The sequence below is a fragment of the Pagrus major genome, chromosome 2 (genome assembly GCF_040436345.1).
Source record: "Pagrus major chromosome 2, Pma_NU_1.0".
In the NCBI taxonomy this organism is placed as follows: Eukaryota; Metazoa; Chordata; class Actinopteri; order Spariformes; family Sparidae; genus Pagrus; species Pagrus major.
In genome coordinates this window covers 15,001,674-15,027,806 of record NC_133216.1, presented here as the reverse complement: position 1 = coordinate 15,027,806, position 26,133 = coordinate 15,001,674, and the positions used below count along the sequence as shown (strand labels likewise).

General features: G+C 39.5%; 2 protein-coding genes across 2 annotated transcripts; one reads left to right on the top strand and one right to left on the bottom strand.

Moving 5' to 3' along the window:
* The first annotated feature begins 2,719 nt into the window (after positions 1-2,719).
* Positions 2,720-10,589, top strand: ap2s1 (adaptor related protein complex 2 subunit sigma 1). The gene is made up of 5 exons (XM_073483078.1): positions 2,720-2,849; positions 3,442-3,591; positions 4,100-4,213; positions 7,231-7,290; positions 8,797-10,589. The coding sequence occupies exons 1-5, from the start codon at positions 2,847-2,849 to the stop codon at positions 8,896-8,898; spliced, it is 429 nt and encodes a 142-aa protein (XP_073339179.1). The 5' UTR covers positions 2,720-2,846; the 3' UTR covers positions 8,899-10,589.
* A 1,789-nt stretch (positions 10,590-12,378) lies between these two features.
* Positions 12,379-25,492, bottom strand: rab4b (RAB4B, member RAS oncogene family). The gene is made up of 8 exons (XM_073484050.1): positions 25,281-25,492; positions 20,707-20,787; positions 18,709-18,823; positions 18,355-18,417; positions 15,977-16,131; positions 15,704-15,799; positions 15,366-15,544; positions 12,379-15,240 (listed from the first exon to the last, which is right to left on the bottom strand). Exons 1-7 carry the CDS (start codon positions 25,294-25,296, stop codon positions 15,429-15,431), a joined length of 642 nt encoding a protein of 213 aa, XP_073340151.1. The 5' UTR covers positions 25,297-25,492; the 3' UTR covers positions 12,379-15,240; positions 15,366-15,428.
* Between the last annotated feature and the right edge of the window lie 641 nt (positions 25,493-26,133).

The window sequence follows — 26,133 nt, the reverse complement described above, 5'->3', positions numbered from 1 at the left end:
TCTCAAAATGTGGCGTATCCTTAGAGACCTAATTAAGTTTCACCTCGACTGGCTACAACAGTAAAATGCTGCTTTTATCACCAATAATCAGTATTAATGAGAACTTTTACTTTTCATTCTTTTAAGTGCATTTTGCTCTTAATGCATCCGTACTTCTACACAGGTTAATTTCAATTGCTGTTTTTAAGTTGGCACATTATCGCAGAATTATGTAAATACAACTAAATTGTAACTAAACTTAACAAGGACTAAAATGCTAATAGTTATATGTAGCCTACTTCATTTTTTCAAGGCAACTGGTTTCCTATTTTGTTTAAAAGAACAACTGGTCAGATTTTAGAGTAAAGTCAGACTTTACTGACATTTTTGATTAAGGCATTATTTTTTTCACCTCTGATGATTACATCAGCACACATGGTTTGATTTGTTTCATGGTTTATAGTTTCCAGTCATCCTCCTCTTGTTTAGTTGATTGTCTTGGTGGTTGTTTACTTGCTTTTACATGATATCAGACTACTCTTGTCTGTCCTATGGCAACACTGTTTATGAGCTATAGAAACAAGGAATGTCTTCATGTCATCGTGATTGTAATTAATTGACTTTATTTTGGTCCATTTGCCCTCTTGGCCCCATGCCTCACACACCACTTCCTTTCACAGCTGATCCCCGTTTCCATGTACAAAGTCAAACATTTGTCATCCTCTAACAGATTTTAATGTTCCGTGGCTACATGAGAGGTAATAGATTCGTTCTGCCTTCACCCGAGGATTTCTAAAAACCTTTTCCAGCAGCACAGAGGAAAAATATCTAATACATTTCCTGAGCAAATCAATCATTTCAAAGGTCACTTGTAATTATACGTGTTGTGCCCTGAGTCATCCACTTGGTAAAAGAGTTGCAGTGACGTTGTCTGTCCTTTGATGGCTTCAGCAACAACATGATAAAAAATTTAAGGCTCAGGCTTTTTGTCCCCAGAAAGACAATGCAACTACTTCCCCGTACTCTGAGAAATGTCTGCAATGTTGTACAAGACAACTGCCTGTACTAACAGCTCAAACAGATGTTTAGTGTCTTGCGCTGGGGCTTTCTCCTGGAATCCTCCTCTCTCTCCCTGTTAGTCCTTCCATGAACTTCCTCAAACATGCAATTTCAATCTGGAAATGTAAACTGTGTGTGATACGAAAACAAATACGTCATACGGCGGTGAAACTTATTTATTGATTTTGAAACTGAATTTGACAAGTTTGGAGATATTCAAGGCCATGGAAACGACACAGGCATGTCAGACGTTACGGTCAAGGGTGAAGCGCTAACGATACCTTGCTAAACATGAGACATAATCATTTGTAAGTACAGTTGTTCTATCATTCCTTCATGAGGTGTAAAATTATAATGCACAAAGTGCACTATGCAGTGCGCTGACAGTTTGAAATGTGACCCACCATTAAATACACAGCCGGGGAGGGTTCAAGGTGCACTGCCCTCCGTTTGAATAAGTCCACAAGCTTCTGTCCAATCATATTAGTCACTGCGTTCTCAGCAATATTTGCATGACCCCAATCACACAGAGCATGATTAGCAGGGGTCAAAGTTTCTCTTGAATAATCTGCCTATGTTTTACATCCCTTTCTCTTACCACTGGTTCTCCAACAAGGGCCAGGCCCCATCATAAAACTTATGTTCATTTAACACGTACATTTATTTGAGCTATTTAATTTTCACACACAGATTACCACATCTATGGTGCTTTAATTACCCTGGACACAGCAGTATCAAAACACAGCTGCAAATACTATATGGAAGAATAACACTACATTTATTGTTTACTCACGGGTTGGTTTTCCCTTTCATTTTATTTCTTTTCCCCATCCCACCTCAACCCACTCTGTATTTGCAGCTGAAATATTTCTGGGTCCCAAGGGCAGGCACATTCCTTCACTCACAGTTGTGCAATCCCTGACAATCACAGTTCCCCCCCCCCATCCGACTCCCTAAACGCCCAGAACAGAGAGGCAAGCTGTCCAGGCGGTCTGGGCAATGTTCTGTGGTGAATGGCCGCCCAACCAGACCAGTAAACAAAACTCTGAGCCCTGACTCTGCAGAAAACAACCACAAATGATGTAACCTCAAGAGGGTGGAAATATATATGGCTACTTTTTCATTCTGTTTTGTGTATGCAAGTGATTCTGAGGTGTGTCACAACTGTGGGGTCATAACCGCACATACACAAACACTCAAAGACAATATTGAAAAAGTGGCTAAGCTACTATTTTTAAAATGGAACACAAATATGGTACTTTTTTTTTTTTTTTTTTTTTTTACAGTTTGTTTCTTATAAAAAATCTCAATGATGGTGAAACTCGAGTCTTGCAGAAGCCTATATCCAGTTCAATTTAAATTAAACCGTTCGCTCATTGAAAAACCTACGTTATAAGTATTGATTGAGTGACGTTTACTGTCACATTAAAATGGTTGTAAAGTTTGTCATCCATATCTTTCTTCAGTTTCTTTAAATCTATTCATTATTTAGTTTCTGCTTAAGAAAAAAACAGTAATCGCCTTTTTGCCTCTCATGTGATCCAAAGTACGACTCAACGACACGCACTGCGAAAGAACGCTGGTCCTTGTAGTTCTACACCACATTTCATGCATTCTAAATGGGGCGACAAAAAACTACATTCCCCACCATGCAACGCAACTTGGCGTAGTCTTTCACTTCCTGTTAGCTCCGGGAAGATAGCGGACGAGCGGTCGAAGAAATTACTGATGTATTTATGTAAAATCGGAGCATAATTGTTCAGGAACGCTATTCTGGAGCCCCTGGGGTCCATATTTAGGAGACGAAAATGGTAAATATGTCACAGATGAGCAATGTTTTATATTTTTCTCATAGTAGTAGCGTGTTACCGTTAGCTTGTTAGCATTTGAGAGTTCGCTGGATAGCTTCTTCATTCAGTCGGTAGAAAACGGTAGCTAGCTAGTTAGCTAATTTACTACAGCAGTCTAAGGCCACAGATTAGAAGTCACGATGTTTTACCACGGACTCAAACTAGCACTTAACTCTAACAGATCGCACGGTGATAATTTTGACTTTGTCAAAGATTTTGCACAATCATGTTATCAATCTAAATGGGTGTGGTTCAACTAAAGCTGCTAGCTTACACGCTAGCTTAACCTAACGCTTTCAATATTTAGCAAGCTAACGTTACAGTTGGCTAAATAATGCTATCGCTGGAGAAATACTGCTGTTAGATATAAAGATGTGAATACTGCTAGACATTAAGGGCTTCTAATGTTGAATACAAACGAGTGACAGCTAATAGCTAACATCAGATAGTCTCTTCTGATCTATGAATGGTCTGACTTACATCTTTAAAACACCATTACAAGTGTTTCAGAAGTCTGTTCTTATCTAATTTTTTCTCTCTCTTTATCACATAGATCCGCTTCATCCTCATCCAGAACCGAGCAGGGAAGACACGACTGGCCAAATGGTACATGCAGTTTGATGATGATGAGAAGCAGAAGTTGATTGAGGAAGTGCATGCTGTGGTAACTGTCAGGGATGCCAAGCACACCAACTTTGTGGAGGTAAGGGATAAATCAGTATTATACATATGCATGCATTGGTTGGAAACTTCTTCTCTTCTGGGTGGTTCATTGGCATTGTCAATTATGTTGCTTTGTTCACTTAAACCAGAACTTTTTTTCCAATGCCTAACAAGGACCACAGTATAATGACCGAAGCCACACTGTTCTTAAACATTTCTTTTGTGGCTTCTTTCCAGTAAAATAATTGGGTGACTCGTATGTGTCCCACGTTACAGGCATTTTCCACTAGCTACTTAAACAAATCATAAGTCAGCTTTTAAAATAATTTGAAAAAGAAGCATTGCAACGATTGGGTGGCATTCTAGAGAAATAAAAAATCCTGATCTGCTCATCTCCTTTATTATGTTTAATGTTTTAGAGTTGTTAGAAATGCACTGGGTGGGTTTTACCTGAAAGCTGGAAGGATTAAGTCCAAGTAAAGCTGCTGTTGTTGTCACAATATGAGAGACAAAGTTCTCAAGAAGCTTAATCTCTGTTGTTCTCACAGTTCAGGAACTTCAAGATCATTTACCGGCGTTATGCTGGTCTGTACTTCTGCATTTGTGTGGACGTGACTGATAACAACTTGGCATACCTCGAGGGAATCCACAACTTTGTAGAGGTAACTGACACAACACATTATATATAGACTCAGTAAGTGAACTATGATGATTCAATTCTTATGGTATGACTGCTTTCAGGAATGTCTGTTAATGATTTCCTACTAAATTTCCCCTCCTGTACAGCCTCGCAGCTCCTTAATCTCAAACCTGCATTCATGCAGGAAGTATGGACTGCAGTCAAATGACATTTACTGGAATAAATGAATTGTTTATTATTCAGTATTCAAGTTTCTGGGTGAGTCATCTTACAGTAAGAGAAATGTAAGGCGTTGTCCAAACTAACTGTATGATTTGGCTGTGGTATCTAAATTACTCTGCTAATTATCATGTGAAGTTTCTATCTTCACTGGAGTATGGATTATAAGATTGGTACAAAGGCAGCAGATGAGTCACTGGTCAACCATTTAGCATGACGGTGTATGTCAGTACAAATTCCAAAACACACTCCTACAAGTTTCCAAATTCGTTTAACACTCTTGTGTTCAGGGACTGCCATTATTGACTTTGCTCAGGGTTAGATAATACCAGGTCAAGTGATGCTGGAAACAAGCCTTCAGCAATAAAATAACAAATTGATCACTAATTATAAACCAAGTCTGATAGTAACTGACAGCGCGGACAGTGCACACTGAAATAATAACCCAGGCTTAAAACAGCCTGCTCAAAAAGAGAGATGTTGCTAATAGCAACGAAACAGTGATTTCAGATTTGGGAGTTAATACTTTTATAATGTGCAAGCATTTTGGTTGGATAAAAACTTTGCAGTTTCATAATAAGCTCTGTGTCCGCTACTGTATGACCTCTTTCTGCACAGTCACCTCCTGTCAGCGCTCATGTCGGCCCATAAAGTGCTACTGCAGCAAAATCAGAAAAGTAGAGTAAATGCATTTCAGCATTTTTTGTTGCGCATCATTTCAGATGTTGGTTCACAGCAGATCTAGCAATAATATTATACGTTTCTGTTTTACCAGTCGTAGATATTGCATACACCTGTTTTGAAAAAGTTCATCAGTGTATGCCTGATGCCTATAAAGAAAGAATAGTCCGAGTGAAGATTGTATTTAATTGTGAAAGCTAAATTATTTCAGTTCTTACATAAAATGTACTTAAAGCAGTGGATATAGAGTTTAGCAAAGGGAAAACTTAACACTAGGGAGAGACCACGCAGCCAATATTCACCAAAAATACTGGCCGATTATTGCATCAGTGTTTTTGTTGGTCTGATTGCCAGTATCATAAATTAATTTTGAAATGCACTACTTTGGCTCTGATGCAGCATCCATTCTGTCTGTTTTCACCACACTGTGGACTCACTCAATGTCCTGCCCACAACACCATCTGAAATGTTACATGACACAAGAAATAGCCTGTCAACACTGAATAATTGGAATCAGCAAAGTTACTAGTAACCAAAGTTGTCAAATAAATGTAGAGGAGTGGATTAAGTAGCAGGACATGGAAATACTCAAGTAAAGTACCTCAAAATTGTACTTTTACGTTCAGTACTTGAGTAAATCGTACTTGGTTACATTCCATCGCTGGTTGTTCTCAATTTTGACACTAAAACTTTTATTTTTACTGTAAATGTCTATCCATTCCAAATAATCCTTCTTTAAATATAGCCACAAGGCTAAACATGTAGGAACATCAGCACCAAAAACTTATGATAGTGTGGTTTTGATGTAAAATCAGACTTCCAGTGGTCCATTCAGGAGCTGTGTGACCTGGAATGCAGCACATATCAGCCGGCATTGATCACTGCGTCAATCATAATTTGTCCTTCATATATCTGCAGTGTATCATTCCTTCCCACCGTAGTGTACTGTATGTGGGATGTAATATCGTCATTCTGGCATTTGTGTTTGTAGCAGAGTTTTTCAAACACCATGAATCCGAAATAGAAATTTCCTACTTACGCAATAGGTTTCCCCTGTGGAGCTGATAAACTAATGAGTTTCTGCAGCTCCGTGCTGCGTTCAATTTGTATGTACTGTGAGACAGAAATGTCTGACACATTTCAAGGTAGAGTCTATATTTTGGAGTAATTTTCTTTGTCAGCCAATAGTGTAACATACAGTGTAACACAAATTATATTGCCTTCAGAAAACTTAATGCCACTAGTCCATATGGAGTAGTTGGTGTCTTAATTTAAATGGTGGATATCTCATTTGAGATAGACGATACAAATAGAAGTTGTTATGGTTATTATATATCTTACTCTTGAAATGTGTTTTAAATAATAATGTTGAGGCATTATGCAGCTCAAGTGCATCTTGTTCTTTCACTTAGTGTTCGTTATTGCTGTGAAACTGCTTTTACTTTTTCTAATCACATTCAGTTTTATAAATCAAATAGAACCAAGTGAAATTGTGAGCTTAATGTACAATCTGCTGTTTGTTTTTGGCTAAGACAAACAGTAGAGCATTTTCTATCCAGAGCCGTCTGGAGTGAAGGTCATTCGATGTAATGTTTGACTATGAAGGAATGCATGTAAGTGCATTCTGAAATGCACAGCACGGTCTTAAGTTGTACTTTCTAAGCTGGTTGTTGCATATGGCCACATGCTCAAGGAGAAATAACCCATTTAAAATCACTACAGTAGAAGTTTTTTTTACTACCTTTTTTAGTCACTGCACCCAAACTCTAAGCAGGAGTTCATGTTTCAACTTTCACTATAGCAAATTATTAACAAGGGGTCAGTAATTCTGCCATTGAAAATGTCACTGTGTCACTCTTTAAATCTTGTGGAAACCAGCTGAGACGAGAACCACAAACATTTGTATGCGGTGTATTTTGGATGGATGTCCTTGTAGTGGAAATCAGGTTATTACATGGTTGTTAAGTGGATTCTGCTGCTGCTTCAACATCCGTTTATTTCTGCAGTAATGCTTCACATCAAGACACACAATTACCATACATCTGTATGTCTTCTCAGAGTAGACTATTTGGTTATCTCCTTGCTGCTATCTGATTAAATTGAAATTTTTTTTTTTACTGTTCCTCTCTTTCTTTTAAGGTGCTGAATGAGTATTTCCACAACGTGTGTGAATTGGACCTTGTGTTCAACTTCTACAAGGTAAGGACATCGCAAGATTATTCTTGCCTCTGAGACTTCATATTATTTTCTAAACACCTCGATCAGATGAAGGAGCAGAGGAGTACAAAAGGCAGATGAGAAAACGATCCTTTCATTACAGTGCCATGGCAACTGATATAATATTCGCAACTTGAGCAGTCATTCAGTTAAAAAGTCATCTAAATCATTTCCAGTGGAGGATGGATATACATTTCCCATAAATAGAGATGATAAACAACAAACATCTCTGAACTCGCTCCCACAGACTGCTGCTAGTGTTTATTCTAATTTTCAGCTTCAACTTTGAAGACTAAATATGTTGGAAACATTTGGGCTAGTTTTCTTTCGACATTGTAATGCTGAATTCTTACAATGTTCAAACTCAGAGAAAGACACAAGTTTACTCAAGGTAATTGTGTGTTTCAGTTGGTCGCCTAAACTAAAGACTAAACATGAATAAAACTTTAAAACGTTGCCTTTTCTGTGAACATTTGTGCCTGAGTCATGTCAGATAGAGTATCATCAGTAATGGTGGTTGTGCAATGGTGTTTTTGCCAAGCCTTAGTCATGCGAGTTTGACAATGGGGCCGTTGTTTATACGGGTTTTGGCAATTGCCCCAAACAACAAGGTATCTCAACTGTACAGTAGCTGTAAGCTAGCAAACAACGGCATACACTGGGGCTGTGTGTGTCTTTGTGGTTGAGCCTCTTACTGAACTCAGCACTCAATAGAGACTCTAGTTCTTTCTCTTTTCCCCCTCTCCTCTCTGTAACATTACGTTCATGAAGTAAAGCACATTTCCCCTCCAGCTCCAGTTGGCTGGCAAAATTGCTGCAGTCAAGTTGATAAACAGGAGTGAAGATAAATCCACTTTATAATCCCAAAAGTAAAAAAGTAATCTCTGAGCTCTCTTCCCGTCAGTAAACCGCTCTGGATCAGAGCAGAATTCAATGGGACCACGGTTGTTTATTCCTCCTAAAGGTCTGGCTCTGCACTTAACTCTAACCCCATACGCTAACCCCACCCGATCTGCCTGGATATCCCCCATCAAAATTTGGCAAACACCACAAATTTGACGAATAAGATTTATCAATCATTTTGCACAATGTCAGGAACATCCACTTTCATCAGAACCTCTCTGTCCGTCCCATCCAACAACGTACTGCTGCTCCTCAGCCAAAACTATTTCACACACTCAGTCACCCTCTTTTCTCAGGTGTGTGGCAAGGAAGGCTGATTCATCCCATTATACATTCAATTCATGTGTGGTAATGTTTGCCAGAGTATTTAGTCATCCGGTGGTTATTTTTACATTTTGATGACACAGAGGTGGGGTTGGGTAGCGATGACCACAGGCTGGATGATGTCTTGTCATAGGACAAATTTCCTGGAAAACCCAACCCTTAAGAAGATAATGTTACTTTGGTTTCAACAATGTTACATGTGGTTTGTGGTATTTGTACATTTCCTGCTCACTAATGCACTTCCTGTGTCCACACTTCAAGGTGTACACGGTGGTGGATGAGATGTTCCTGGCAGGAGAGATCAGGGAGACCAGTCAAACCAAGGTCCTCAAACAGCTCCTCATGCTCCAGTCGCTTGAGTAGTAACCGGACAACCATCCTTCCTGCCTGCCTCGGCACCTAAATCAACCTCCCCTTAACTCTGGAAAAAGGACCCCCTATCATTGGCCTGCCTGTACAGAGCAGACTTCACTCCTTACAGAACTTCAGGAGCGGGGTTTTTTAGAAATAGAAATACAGAATATTGTTTACATATGGATATATAATATGGAAGTTCAATTAACCTGTTTGTCATAGCAGTCTATCTGTTGTACTTCTAATGAAGTCATGCAGTGTGAAGGCTGTACATTTCAACATGTTAACATCTCATAAAGCCTTGTTACCACCCAAAGTACCAGGAACTTTTTGTCACAGGAACTGCTTTTCGAGAAACCAAAAGGTTCCTTCAACCTGTTGTTGTCTGCGTTTACACCATGATCCAAACACCCATCAAGCTTTAGGGAAAATAATGTCCCTGGAACTTAATTTAGACCCAGTTCCTGCAATGGAAACGCACCGAGTTCCTCAAGGTTCCTAGTCCCTGGGGTGGAAATGTGGCTTTAGTTACAATCAACTTTATATTCTGTTCACTTTCCCCAAAGCTGCAGAAAATGACTTATTTCATGTGGTAACCAGTTAGTATTTGCATTTATATCTCTGTGCAGTGTGGAAACACTGATTGTAGATCTCTGTCTCCTGCCCTCCGCCTCTCCTCCCTTCATTACCCTCAACATTCATCCAATGGCACTACTGTAACTAACAAGCACCATGTATGAAGAGAGACTGCCTGTAATGATACATGTGCGTTCATTGAGCACTTACAACAGCCTCGCAGCCAGCTCTATAAATCCACCAGAAGAAAGACCTCGCCTATGATGTGGCAGCAGACTCGTCACGCCTTCTGCTTGTTTTATATCTGGATCACAGTACAAGCAAACTACAACTAGAAAGCCCTTTAGAGCAATTGACCCACCACGGCAGGTTCATTATTGAATGGAGTGTACTCAGGATGAGTGCCATTCTGACAGTGTGTTATGGCGACCTGTGTACTGTGTCAGACACCCTCATGGCTGATGATGATAAACAGTGTAGGTTATGTTAGCTGCTCTCTGGATGTTGTAATCGTTCTCATTACATTTCAGATTGTCGAGATCATTCGATGCAACTCATTACGTTAAATGGTGCTTGTTGGTCACACTTAAAAACACTTAAGACACAAACGCACTCAGACCCGGACTTAGAAAGTATATTTTACATAGAGCAGTGCTGTGAAGTTTGCTTCGTATGGTGTGTACATACAGTGTATCTTGTTGAATATTGTGAAATTAACACAGTCATTCCAGAACGAGTGGTTCTTGCTCACCATATGGTCTGAGCAGTATTAAATAAATTGGCTTTTAAATTCCTCCTACAAGCTTCATGAACTTTGGCAGATAATGTCCCTGTGCTGGACTTTTATGTTTGAGATCACTCGTCATACGCTAATTTTAACCATATCCAGTCACAGAGGTGTCAAAAGTGGTTTCATATTGTTACTGTTGTCGAACTTTTGTATTTTTTTTTTTTAATGATTAGGCAATTGTGAAATATGTACTGCTTCCCTTATTGTCCACCTGTGTGAGTTTGTTGATGGAAGATGTTTGTTTGTATGTGTTTCTGTCTACGACTCAGCTACCCGCATCAATACGTCCCATTATATGTAAATAATAAAATAAACAGATAAAATGATACATGAACATCAACCGTTTCTGCTTCTAATTCCTAATTAATATCTATGAAAAGGACATTTTATTATTAAAATGAGATCTTCGATATTTTCCTATCTAGACAAGGGAGTCAGCAAGTCCTTAAAAAGTTTCATATTTAATAAAATATTAGGCCTTGAAAGTCATTAAATGGTCTTAAATTTGAATTTATGAGATGTTAATTGCAAAACATTTGTAATGTAGCTTGACCAAACTCACTCTAATAACCACATTCCTATGTAAAACCTACCTCTGTGAGATACCTAATAGAGTATATAGCACACACCTTTACAAGAAAAAGATGATTTATCTTAAACTTAGATTAAAGTCATCATGAAAAGGTCATAAAAAAGCATTTGATTTAACTGTCTGATACCTGTAGACACTATGATCTAGACTCTGATACGTCTTAACACATGCAGTTTACATCCTTCCTTAACATATTTGTCGGTTTGACAAGTATTCAGTCTGCATCAGAAAGACTACAAGAATCGACAGAACCCCATAAGATGAACTGTAAGCACTTAAGTCGTTAAAAACAGCAATACAGATTTTTCTGTCCAATATTTTAGCACCATCTAGTGGTAACACATCAGCTCCTCACTTTATTATGAGGTCATCCCGACAGCCTGTCTCAGATCAATAAATCAGTCAATATATCCACTTCAGCTACATTAAACCACTCTAGCCGTTGCTCCATCGACCCGAGAACATAAATCCAGACAATTGGACACGGAGGGCATTTACTCTTCATCATATGAGTCCTTTGATATCCTAACCTCACCCTGACTGCCTCCGAGAGAAATGAGTCGACTGAAGAATGGAAGATGGGCCAAATGAATCATGTGCATGGATCCCATTGTTGAATTTCAGGGTCTGTTAAGTCAACGGCCTATAAAGCTGATGTGTTATGACTTGCTGCTCACAGGAGGGAGGGAAGAAAGTGAGATTTACCTATGTTCAGGATCTGACATACTTCAACTATAGCCATGTTTCCATGGCAGGGATTTTCACCAGGGACTAGGAACCTTTAGAGGACCTCAGTGCAGTTCCATGGCAGGGACTAGGGTCTACATAAGGGAGAGGGAAGGGGCAGAACCCAGACATTTTTCATGGGGGGCCAGAGGGGGCCACCTGAACATCTTGGGGTGGCCATGGCCCATTCTGGCCAATGCAGAAGCCATGTGCAAGATGCGGGTACTTTTACACCTTCAGTTCCCATTGTGCGCCCATGGGTAGTATTTTCCAAAAGTACAGGAACTTTGGGGGTGGGGCTTACAATGCTTAACATTTCTGATTGGTCGAGTGCTCGCAGCATTTTATTTCAGCCACCATTTTTAAAATGTCTGCAGCCCCAAACCATTTTGTTTTTTGTTCATTGTGCTTTGGCACATCAACATTGGAAGCATACAACAGGTGGGAAAACATCAAAGTTGTTGTAGAGTGGAGCTGCAACGATTAGTCAGTAAATCGATTACTCGGTTGAAATAGAATAAATCTATTTTGATAATTGATTAATCGCTTCAATCATTTTTCAAGCAAAAATGTCAAACATTTGCTGGTTCTTGCTGTGTTGAGCATTTTCCCTCAATTTTTGACATTTTGCAGAGTGAATGTGAATTATTTGAGAAAATACTCAGCCGAGTAAACGATAATGAAATGAACCTTTTAGTTCTTGAGACTAAAGTTCTGGGGACTTTTGGTGGAACTGCTGAGCACCTAACAGGAACCCACAGTAGACAAGGATTAACATTAACATCCAGGAGACAGGAGAAAAGTATTAACTGAAAAAACAAGCAGTTTACTGGGAATTGCATAATCATTACAATCAATGAGCAACACTCACCCTCAACTGACAATAGACAAATCTTATTTACAGCATAGGTTACTTGAGATGTACAGTAGAATTTAGGGTGATTATATAACATTAGTTACTAAGCAACAACTGAGTGGGATTGTGTTCATCACGATTGAATCTAGACTAAAAATAATGTTTTTTATGGCTATTTTGAGTCTTATTATGAACTGTACAATAAATACACACAGGTGAATGTAAGCTAACTCTGCTTCAACCATTCTGATGATTTGACAGCTGAATGTAAATGACTGCTTGTGAATGAGTGATCAGAGCTGCTGCTGATGGCCTCCTGCAGCTCAGGAAGTCAACAGCCTTTCATCTTTACCTCCACATCAGCAGGAGGCAACAAACATGCCAAAACTCAGACGCAGCAGGCGTTTGCCACCACTACAGTCACAAACAAGGAAATCAAATCGAGAGCCTCAGTTGTTATTTAGTAAGAAATGAAAACATCTACAATTAAAATCTTTATTACAGTATACTGTTCAAGTAAAATAAAATGTACAATTCTATAGTTGCAGCATATAAACAAAAAAACAAACATGAAAATTCAAAAGTAAAAGTGCACTTGCAGAAGGAGACAAACTATCACACGATGCCAATATATTTTGAAAACTACTTTTTTTTTTTGACCATCTGTCTCTTGATATCCTATACCATCTCATGTTTGCTCGCCATCTTTTTTCCCTTCAGTGTGCTGGCTCACTCAAGCTTAAAACGCATATGGTTTGTCTGGGAGGACATATGCTTACACTTGAGGATAAGACATGAGAGATAGGCTTGTTTTTTAATATCCTCTGGGCTGGGTCAGTGTGACCTGCTCTCAGTGGTTCAGACAGAAGCAGTGCCTTTGACTCAACAGTAGGGAGGGATGTTTTTAAGTTATTAACTCACAACCTCATTCTCCTCCCGCAGCACCATGAACCACGCTGTGTGTTTTACGCGGAAAGAGGAAACCATGTTTCAGTGGAAATTCCCTGTTTCTCTCCAGGGGCAACACAGGGTCTGTTCTGAGGAGAAAACATCTGGGTCGGCTTGGCAAACTCAATGACACACAGCAGAGGTGTTTCTGAGCTTGATGAAGAGGACTGAAATCTACTCGATAAACAGAATCCTGATTTTTATCAAGGCGCACTGACAACCTCGCAGGATTAAACAGTGTTGAGCCTCTATGAGGGAACTGAGTGGGCAGTATGAAAGTCTCCCAAAGATGGCACTGAAGCAAAACCAACTGTGGTTTCCTGTGACGTCCCTTGTACAGTATGTGCAGCATGAATGAAAGGGAGGTCAAGAAAATGGAGAAAGTGCCAGCAGGAGGAGTCAGAGACATTGTTTTGCGAAGATTGATGACCCTTTCTTAACTTTACACTTTGATAGGACCAGAGACACTTGGGGATAAATCTGATAATGCAAATTTACAGACTTTGGAAACTTTGGAGTAAAATAAAGAGCAAAATCTCTTTTCTTTGTGCTTTAAACCTGACCCACAGGCTCCTCTATGTGGATGTAGAGTGGAGTGACTGGACCATTCCTTTGATAGTTTAGAGACAGGGTCACAAAGAATAATATACTGTAGATCAACAATACCAAGTATATTACTAAGGCCGACACTCTATGGCATAATAGTGCATTTTAATTAAAGCCGAAAATGGCAAATGACTCAAAATAACACACGTCTCAGAGTGAGAAAAGGAACATTTTGGACCTGTATGACTTTAAAAATCTTAACCACACTTTAAAAAGGTGTAATATGTATTAATTTTAGTTGAAACCATTCAGAAATTAACTCAAATGATCAACTGAATGTGAAGAAGAAACAGTTTTGATGTTATTAAGTCTGCATTGTGTTGCAGAGATATCTACTGAATTTAGCATGCTAACCAGTAAGCTGTCCCCATCCAAAGCTCCTGTGCTGGCGGTGTAAACACCAACACTCCCCTGGTGCTCCGAGCTCCAAGTCTGCACCACTAGATGCACAACTAACCGAGCCAACGTGCAAACTAGCTAACAGCAGCTGTAGTTAGCAGCCGTTAGATGTTGCTCTGGTCCTGTGCTGCTCCTTGTTTGTTTTGAGTATGAATTTGACAGGTGTAATTCTTATATGTTGCACCTTTAACTCACCAATTAGCTGCTTCCATTTGGATCGGGAAAGGTTACTGGACCACAACTGCAGAAACCGTTAAAAAGACTTGCGATGTATCTGGTTTTCAATGTATGTACAGTTATTTTAAACCAAAATCTGTTTTCTTCATCTGACTTACAGGAGGATACTTTTATCACTATGACTGACAGGCTGAATTTGTGGAAAAACACTTGATTAAAATAACTGATAATAAAAAGCAAAATATCAACAGGTGTCTTCATGAAGGTAACAACTCAAAAGCGCTGTCCAAACTAATCATGAATCATATCCAGATAGGTTGAGCGATGAATACGCGGAAATTGTTTACCAATAATAATTTATAAACAATGATGTGCAAACATAGAAAGCAGGTAGGTGTTACTAAAACCAGAATGAAAAAGCACAGCGATAAAACAACAGTAGGGCAGCCCATACACACAACCCTTGACTCGTCATTGTCTGGTAAGTAGCCGAGAAACCGCTTTTTTTAAAAGAAGAGGAGTCCTCTTCTTTATGATCCCAGCATGTTCACAACGAGGGGTTTCCCTGCCCAGACGCAGGGGCAAAGGGGTTGCAGTGATCTCCATGACCACTCATCCAGGTGATCCAAGGTGTGTGAGACTGAAGAGAGAAGGGTCCCACACACCAAAAAACACCTGGAGCTGAGACGTGGGAAGAGAAAGGAGACGAGAAAGCGATCACTGACTTGTCAACACTAAAGCAAGTTAGAGGTGGATTTCGTGTTAAGTAGTGATGTTACAGCCTGAGTTGATGACATGTCACTGACCTGTAGTGGGCGTGCTGTCTGTGTGGGCCTGTGGGCTGAGGTGAGGGTGGTGCCCCCCGAACCCTAGCAATTACACTGCTGTTTATTCTGTGTGGTGGTGCCTCTGGGCTGTCGCAGCTGCCTCAACGAAGCATCTCCATACTGGATACCTGAACCCATCCTCTCCGGGTCCAACTCGCCTTTGAAACATAAACAGAACAAGAAATGTCAGACACACTAGATTAAAAGAAAGGGCCGCATGCACTCAAGATCATAAATAAAACCAAGCAAATGTGTGCATACTCTGACAGGAACGCCCAACTTAGGAACACCTTTTAAACCAACAATGAAATGTGTACCTGAGTCTATCTTGTTGAGGATGGTGCGAGCACACTTCAGGAAACCCTCCTCCACATTCTCCCCAGTCAGAGCACTCGTCTCCAGAAACATCAGCTCTAATGTGCAAAAAAAGAGCACACATTCAAGGTGGAGGAAAAAAAGAAAGAGTGTAAAAGACGAGAGGAGCTACAAAGGACAGGATGGGGTGGCATTAATCATGAAAAGCAAGGATACAGAATAAACCAGACTAAAGGAATTGAAAAGCAGGATAATGTAGATTTAACATCAGTCACCGTTCTCCTGAGCGAAGCGCGACGCCTCCAGGAAGGTCACCTCTCTGTCTGCATCCAGGTCTTTCTTGTTGCCACACAGGATAATAACAATGTTGGGGCTTGCCAGAGTCCGTGCATCTGTCAGCCAGTTGGTTAGGGCGTTATATGTCTCCCGACTGTAAGACAGGATGAGACAGATGGACACTTAGTAGGACATGATGGCTAGTTTATGTAAAGGGTGTAAAGGATCAACATGAAACATGTTAAGCTCAAATGGTTTAGCATAGCCTCAAGGTGCAAGTGACATACAAATTCTGTCTCCTGTCTTTGTCAGCAAGGACTACAAGTGCATTTGTGTGAACATGTCCACCCATACAGATATATCTGTGCACATCTGCTGTGTGTGTCTGTTTAGGAGTATATGTAGACCCTTAAAGTACTCTTGACTTTGTGTGGTAATAAATGCATTTCAATTTCAATGTGTTGAATTAATCTATTAAATGATTGTGAGTAAATTCTCAAATATGCATGTACTGTGACCTCTTCCTTTATATAAACACCCAAAATGCTCTTATATAAACAGATGAAAACTCACATGCAGCAAATTATTTCAATTAAAGGACAAAATACTTTTTATTTGGTACTGTATTTCAGTATCTAAGGACAAAGTCTTGAAAGGGTTACTTTTTTCTAAAAACAACACAGTAGGTCTAAATTTAGACACATTTTTCATGTTTGGTTGGTGACTAACACAGAGGTACTCTCATGTGTGTAAATGACTAATAAATAGGGAAAGACTGACTATCGGCCTGGCTGTTTATGGGGGCCGATATTCAGCATTTTTCTGTGATTTATCGGATTGCCGATAAAATAAACTAATTCAAAAAATGTGCTGCTTTGGCTCTGATGCAAAATTCCTCTCACACAATGTCTGATTGGTAGAACATCACAATGAATAGCCTATGAACAATAAAATAGTATGAATCTGCAAAATAACTGGTAACTAAATTGATCAAATAAATGTAGTGGAGAGGAAGTATAAAGTCGCAGAAAAAGGAAACACTCAAGTAATAAAAATTGTACTTAAAATAAGAACTTCAGTAAATTGTACATCTGTAGTTGTTCTAAAAACTAAAAGATTTTCATTTTTATGGCACATCAGTTCCAAATATCGGTCTCCTTGATTTCTAATATCAGTATCAGCCCTGAAAAAATCAGTCGACACCTACTAATAAATACCAACCTTCTACCATGATTATCATAGTAACTACTTGTTAGTAAAAACAGCATTCCCTCTGAAACTTTAAGTTGGATACAATGTTTTCATCCTCAACTCACTGGATCAGATTAATTATAACATAGACAGGTTGATCTGTTGGGTAATGAAGAACTTTTGTAATGATTTTCTTTGGGTAAAAGCCAAGGACACAGGGCCATGGTGTCCATGGTAACAAGGGGCCAGTGAGGTGAGCAGAAGGGCGTGGGTCAGCAGAATAATGTTTAACAGCTGCTTTCACAAACAGCCAAAGAATGGCGTCATCACTCCTCATCCACATGCTGATGAGACAGAGCAGCTCAGCTGCAATCTGATTCAGATACATTCATCCATCCTGCTAACCTTTCCACCTGTGAAACGTGATAAATGTCTCCATCTCCCCTTCTCTTTCTTGGTTTCCATCTCCCTACACTCTTCCTGTTTTTTTTCCTCAGGTGACACTTTCTGTGATGAACTTCTGCTTTCCTGCCAGAGGATCCCTCCATGTTACAGCTCCTGCCACTCTGCACTCCACCTCTCCTGCCACAAAAGCCCATACATTCTTACAAACACAAACTATATTACATTCCTGTCTCTTTGCATTACCGCTTTCACTCCATCTTGATTTCACAACCCAAAGCTTATGAAATACAGCTCACACATTCATATCTCTCACTGTATGGGTCACAGTGTATGCTCATTAAATTGCACAATTTCTGGAGGTGGTATGGACACACTATAGTTTTCTTACACCACAAAGGCTGAAAGCAACAATATACGTGCTCATGAAAATAAACTGAGAGTGAAGCGAAATGCTATTTACAGATAAGCTTCATGGGTCAGTAAATTTCAATTTCAAATCCAGCCAGATCCAATTTCAACAGTTCAAAATATCATTGCTGTGAATGCATGGTAAGGTGCACCTCTAACTGCAATGTTGTGAGGGTCTTTTTTGGTACTTTGTGATGATTATTTTGTCATTTAAATTCCCAGGTTTGGGAGACATTTCCCACACTGGTAGGACAATACCAGTAATGGGCTTTTGTCTATGTCCCAAAATACGGAGAATGATAAATGTAGATGTTTATTTTGTTGCACAAAATGTAGAGAATTAGAAAAACAGTGAGTGCAGTGATTGTTTCACCTGGTAATATCATAGACGAGGAGTGCTCCAGCTGCTCCTCTGTAATAGCTGCGTGTAACAGAACTGTGGAGTGAATGAAGAAATCTTTGGTTACAATAATGGAATTATAATATCAACACAGCTTGTGAAACATGGCTGTTGAAGGTGAATGAGAAACTGTCCCTTGCTTTGAGCTATTATCATCAGTCAGGCACGTAATTACTCATGCTGCTTTGATATACAAGACCGTGGCATCTCCGCATGCGACTGTCTGAAGCTGGATGTTGCCCAAAGACAGCATGTGCACTCAGTAATTCCTGTTAACCTTGTATTTCTTTTTGCCAAACCCTTAGCAGGAAATATTGCAGGCTGTACCGGAATCGCTCTTGCCCAGCGGTGTCCCAGATCTGCAGTTTGACCGTCTTTCCACCAACATTGACCACTCGGGAGCCAAATTCCACGCCGATGGTGTGGTTGGAGTCCTGTTTGACTGCAACAAGGACGCAGAGAGAAGAGTGAAGCAAAGTAACTTATTTTGGCTTAGTTCTTGTAGTAATTCCATTTTCTTTTTTTTTTTCTGTAATAATAATTTTAAAGATAAGCCTTTCCAACAGATATCCACTGCCATAACGGAGACAAGACTTTCAACTCTGCTCCCAGAGTCATACATCTTTGCTTTTTTGTTATCTTCCATGGGCTCATATCCACATTAGAGACTAGAGGGAGTCGAGATGAGATTAACACTGTCAACCTGCCCTCCCTTTCTCTCTCCAGTGCAGCACAGGGACCTAACACATCTTTAATCAAATTAATACAAGCATGTGTGTGAGTGTGTGTATGTGGCAGTGGATTTTTAGACCATTAAAAGCAAATATTACACTGCTGATTTTTGATTTAGAGAAGTTTAAGTTATGAGACATCCTCAGAGATTAATGATTTACGAACTAGCTTACTCATGAAGTTGTAATAAACTGAATAATAGGTTTATTAGGCTCAATTCAACAGCCCTGATATAATTCCTGACTCTGTGAAGCTCATGATGTTTTATTGACTCTCAGAAAGTTTTGAAGTTACAGTTAGTTGGGGGGGTTTAATTGGATTGCACTGGTGGTGGAATGTAACGAAGTACATTTACTCAAGTACTGTACTTTAATACAATTCTGAGTTACATGCACTTTAAGTATATCCAATTTATCCTACTTTATACTTCTACTCAACCAGATTTCAAAGGGAAATATTGAACCTTTTTACTTCACTACATTTACTCAACTGCTATAGTTACTTGCTACTTTGATTTTACAAACAAAACATACTGTACAACCACCTCAACAAATATGAAGTGTTGTTACAGATTAGAGGCGCCATACTCATTATCATTGTCAGTTCAGCAATGTTGCTGATTAGAGCAACTCAGGTTGTGCAATGTCTTGCAAAGCTGTGCTGTGATTTATGCAAGGTCATCACGTACTTAGAATAATAATAAAGATGTAAATTGCCCCGCAACAAAACTAATAGGAGAGCCCCATAAGTCCAAAAGTAATTAAAAATTATTAAGTTTGTGTACAAGGCAATAAAAAATATCATCTTTCAGGACACTGAAGGCTTGATAACGCTCTGAAAAGGGCCATTCTGCATAGGAAGTGCTTCCACATTTGAAACTGAAGCACATTTTGGCGGTAATACTGTGTACTTTTACTTAAAAAGAATTTTGAATGAAGGACTTTTACTTGTAAAGTGTTTTTTCTTTTTTGTTATTTTAATATCTTCAGAAAGAAAAAGTCTAGAGTGCTAAGGAAGGTCAAACAAAATGTGATGAAGGTGCTCTTTGGTAAGGAACAGAAGTTCAAAAAAGAGAAAAATATAAGTGTTTTGTGCCACTACACGTGGGTTTCTACTCAGCTTATTTTTAACATGCATTGTCAATGTTTTCAAGTCATGTTTTTAAGTTCAGCATGAAATAGCCATCTAAATAAAAGTATTTTTATTTTGCCAGAAGCATGCCTTGGATTTTTTTTCCTCTTTTTTGAATTTTAATACTTCTTCCACCACTGGACTGCACTACACAGAAAGCTTGCATTGTGTTATATTTTGCTGGCTCAATAATTACCTATTGTGAATGTTAGGAATCTGGACGGACATAATTTATGCAGTAATTTCAGTCTGATTCCACGTGGAAGTCAATGAATAACTCTGTAACCTCACAGAGGCTCCAGGTCTGCTTTGAAGCATGTGCCATGAAACAACTCAGGAAATCAGCAGCACTAATTTCATGACCATGTCGATTTCTGTGTCTCTGTGTAATGGTACAATTATGTTTTCACTCTTATGCAAACCCGGTGTGACTAATGGCCTTTAATAGGGAGAAAAACTTACACTTGTTCTCAATGAATTGGTGGAGGAGGCAGGATTTCCCCGTCCCGGCGCTGCCAATCACCAGAAACTTAAACAGGAAGTCTGAAAGCAGAGGAGAGGAGGTAGAGATCAATGCAACAGCGTTGTGAGAGGAGAATCCCCAGAAACAATCCTCAGATTCCCTCCTAATCCTATTGAGCTCCTACTTACACAGTATCCAACCTCAAATTAGCCTGCTAATCACAAAGCCTGGCATGTAATCAGCATAACCTGCTACTTATGATTCTAATTTAATATGCTTGTTTGTCTGAGGTGGAAAATGACACCAGCACTTAATAGTACATGTCATTACAGCAAAGCCAAAGCTTTAGAGCTATTGAACATGGCTAAGGTTAACTGACTTGCTCAGGGATTTAATGAATACAGCCAGCTGGTTGTACAGATGTTGTTGTTGTTGTTGTCCCTTGCTCTGGAAAGTACAACCCAACCCACACAGATGATCCACAGCCCAAATGACTCGGGCCAATAACATTCAAAGCCATCCACAGTACAGGAAGCCTTTGTGTGCTGTGACCAAAGATAGTGCAGGGGTCATTTACATACGTAGGCTGTGCTTCACTTCCTACTAGATCCATGAGCTAAAATGAAACTATGTCATGATGACTGAGGAGTATGAGAGTGTGTGTGTATCAGGGAGGAAACAGTATCACAATAAACCCATGTAAAATCCCCAATGGCTAGTTTTACTATTTGACATTTGAATTATTATTAAAACCGTGTTCAATTACCGCGGCTTAAAAAACTCACGGAACGTACTGTCCATAACAGTCTCCCAGATGCAGGTGTGCAGGCACAGTAAGCAATATGGGTTTGTTTTGTCAATGAAATCATCGCAGAAGGCAGTGAGTGACCAACTCTGGAGGTTTTTCAGCCTTCTAAAAGTCTGAGGTGCGGTTTTATGTTGGTTTTTGGAGTGCTGAGAGACACTTGATTGAAGATTGTCACCTTGTCTGCAGGGCCTGCAGAAGGAAAATCAGACCGCCTGCTACTTCAGTGGTTTGGTTGCCTTTTCAAGTTGCAATCAGGTCATCCCCCCACCCCCTCCCCCACAACATCCTGAAATAGTCAAAATAAAAAAAAACATTTTAAAGTTTTTTTTTTTTAAAGTGTGCCTAACACTTTGACTCTCACGAAAAAACTCAATAAAATCTATTTTAAATCAAATGACATCACCGACATATGCAATGCAATGTAAAAACTATTCCTCAATCTAAGGTATGTTATTTTATTTTTTTCTCCACAAACTGGTGACCTCTGGAAATTAACTTCCGATAATCAGGTTGCAAACTGATGTAACGATTTACAGTGAATGCATAGCATGTATGTGTCATGTGTCTGCAGAGTCTATCCACTGGCTATGTTATTATTTTAATGTGTATGCAAACAAAACGTGCATAGAGCTGCAGGATTTATTTGTGATTTACAATTCAAAACTTGATGAAATGATTTCGGTGTGTATCGGTACTTAAAATTTAGGTCACTATAATACTGAATTTAGATGTTCATACCGTTTCATCTCTAGCGTATATGTGTGTGACTCATAAGTGAGTGTGTGTTTGTGAGTAATACATAGAGAGGCGGTGGAAGAAAAACAGGAAATCTGAGAGTGATGGTGTTTTCCTATGACTGCGAGAGCAAGTCATGATTGCAAACTGCACCTTTCCTCCTGAGAGCCTGCTTCACTTGGAATTTGAAGACAGTGTGCAATTTTGGTTCAAGCTTAAGCGCTGGCTCTGCAGGAAGAAGTGCTGCCCCGGCAAATGATTAGTGACTACTGTTGAGATTAACAGCCAGGTAAACATTCTGTGAGTATTCAGCTCCACGCAAGGTCAACAGAAACAGTAATTTAGAAAAGCAAAAAAAAAAAAAAGAGGCACGGATGACATTGATCTTTAGTTCCTGGGTGACATTTAGACTTATTATGATAATACTCATGGAGCCACCTTTATCTGCCGACACATGCCACCTGCCAACTCAGTTTACGGTGCACCTTTGTTTGTTGAAGCGGGTGTTTTCCCAAGGAACACAAGCTAGAGGTCAAATTCATGGTAACAGAAATGCTCATGCAAACCAAAGGTGCCTACAAGCACTTAGTTTTCTTCAGCAACAGCAGCCAGCGTTACATCTCAACCACACGTTGTCAACGGCCATGACAGCAGAACTGACAGAATCAAAAGCTAACAGCTCCGTTCTAAAAGCTTGCCTCAGCTTTTCTAAGGCTTCCCAGACTTCACATATCCCCATGCGAGATCTGCATACAACAATCAAGCTGTCAATATGTCAAAGCAATGGGGAGGGAGGGAAGCAGCGATGGCCTCTCAACAGCAGCCTCTCAGGCTATTGTATTCTTTACACATCAATATTAAATAACCCGAGGGAACAGACGAACACTCTTATCTGCATTCACTTAGACTGTGACAACACTTAACACACCCAGGCCAAGATCTACCTACGGTCTACGTATGATCTGTCCTCTGATCTACTGACAAAGTACACTGGGCTTTTGCACTTGAAGTTACATGAGATGTTTGCTCTATTGCATATGCATGTGTACTCTTGGAATGCAGCACAACAAGACAGAAGAAAAATATGGAAAGAGAGAGATAAGACTGAATTCAAGCAGTCATAAATTATGATACAAAAAGGCGTGTGTAGGAACGGCCAAAATCAATGCCAAACAGGTCATTTTTCACAATCTGTTGACATTTTATAGACTAATCAATTACCCACAAAATTGGGGCTGTAATTAATGATTACATTCATTATTGATTATTGTCAAGATTAATGGTTTAGTCTATGAAATGTCAAAAAATTGTGAAAAATGCTCATCACAATTTCCCAAAGTGATGTCTTCAATCGCATCTTTGGTCCAAAACCAAAAGACTCTTCATTTACCATCATAAATGACAACAACAATAACAAAGACAAGCAGCAAATCCTCTAATTTAAGAAGCTGGAACCAGCAAATTAACATTTAACATTTTGCTTGAAAAATGACTGCAACGATTAATCGATTATCAAAAGAGTTACTGCTTACAGTTTTCTTCCAACTGACTGATTGATTAATCGCTGCAGCTTGTAGAGAAATACAGATTGATTTATCAATAAAGACAATTAAGGAAAAAATGAAAATTCAATGTTTTCAATTTAATGGTTCATTGCAGCTCCAGTATCTATACACATTTTGCCTACATGAAGCAATATGGACTACAGAAATAGATAAGCTCAGCTATCCATTAACAACAAACAAAGTGTCTAGTATATTTTGACTTGTGTCTAGTGTTTAGAATTACGCAGAAAAATCCCTCTCAGTCCATTGCTACTGAAAAACTGCCATTTTCTGTTTCATCTTCTATTATCTTACCTAAACCAAATTCTGTAGCTATACAAATAAACGAATGAAAAGACTGCCGAATACTGAATCAAGAAATGAATTAAACATTTTCATGAATTCCATCTGGGACCATTTAACCTGGCCGTGTACTTATTGTATTCATAATGCTTCTTGCCAGCTCCACTACTGGCTCTCCAGGAGGGGAGACAGCAACGGAGACTGAGACAGAAATCAATAAGAGGCTATTACAGCTACCATTAGCGCTGGCACTTTATATAAATACTGCCCACTGGGATGAAGTTTCATACAAGGAATGAAGGAGAAAGGGTACAAGTAGAAATAGATTGAGAGAGTGTGCGTGTGTGAGAGAGAGTGCAACAAGAGAAGATGATGGTGTGCCATTTCAAAACAATTTGGTCTACAGTGTCAGGCCCATTGTGCTACTGATACTATAAGGCAGAGTCATGTTGGAGGATTTCAGGCAGAATAGTAATAACTTTCTGTCTCTCAGTTGATTATGTCAATGATCACAGACAGCTGCAGCCATGTCATCTTGTCAGTATTACTTGAGATGTAGATTATCTGAAGTACAACCAGAAGTGAAGACACTTGGACTCAGGATGGGAACAGATGTGGAAGAAACCACAGAGACGCCTGACAGCTGCTGCTCTACAGGTAACCAACAGATAACCCACAGCTATCCCACTTCCTCATTACAGGCCTGGTGGCTGATAGCTACCTTTAAAGTGGAAACACACAGCACCCAGGACTGAATCTTGTTGCAAGGTCACTCAATCTGCTTGAATTCATAGCTCAGGTTACCTCAGCGTCTGGGGGAAGGTTCATCATGTACCGACACGCTCCTGCTGCTTTGTGTCTCAAGTTTGGCCAACTTTTACCTGGAAATTTATCACCATCTGTTTTCATGTTACTGACCGTTTAAGGAAGCAACGCACTCCGCCATTGTAGAACAGAGGTGTCACTTTATACACACAAAGAAATCAACTACGACAGCCTCTCTGAGTGAACTGTCAGCAGCTATACCTTAATTATCACCATTAAGACCCGCTGACACGCTGAGGTGGCTGCTAAACTAGGCTAACCATGTAGCTAGTTAGCCGACTAGCAGCGCCTGTCACATCACACCACAGAGCAGTGTGTATGTTCCAGCTAGCAAGCATGAAATTACAGTCAAACATACCGTATGTCTCAGACATGTTGACCCTCGCTGTATGAAGATGATGCCTTTTTTTTTTACCGCTCTCTCGGTATTGTGACAGCCGTGTACTCGCTGGGTTAACACCTCTTTAGGGTGTTTATCTAACGATGCTAGAGGTTTTCTCGATCCCTTCCTAGCTTACTCGCTCCGACCACAACCAAACACGGCAGCTGCGTGCTACGTCATCCATCGTCGTGTTGCCTTCGTCGACTAATAGCTCTGCGGGAATTTTGACGAAAGCGAACATGAAAAACCCGACAAACAGTCGAAAATAATGTGTTTCGTTTGGATTGATGAGTTGTTGTTTGTAAGTGCCTTACGTTTTGATTACATGTCGGAAACCCCCATAATCCCCCCATAAATCAATGTTTAATTTGATCAAATTGGCTAATTCATCATGAAATTCACACTTGTAATCCTCATTTTGTAAAAAATGTGTTCCCGTTCATTTCAAAATGAAGCTTAATATACCAGAAGTATATTATATTATAATTTCCATTTTGCTTTGTCGTTAATTTACATACATTTGCTCTGAGTCTTGAGAAGAAAGTGCAGACGTACAGAACCTGAAGGCAGCATTAGATCACCAGTCTCACTTTCTTTGCCTGATTGCCAGCACTGCTCTTTTTTTTTTTAAAAAAGCAGGTTTTATTCAGATAATGCTGATCTTGTCCCAATATTTTAATGTGGTTATTTTTATAATATTATACTAGCAAAATGAAACATTCATGAAACTGTATTTTTGTTGTTATATATCTTTGCAGGTGCAACAACCAGCCACAAGGTGGCAGGCAAAGATAAAGGTACTTGAGGACTGAGTCTTCTAGAGACAGTC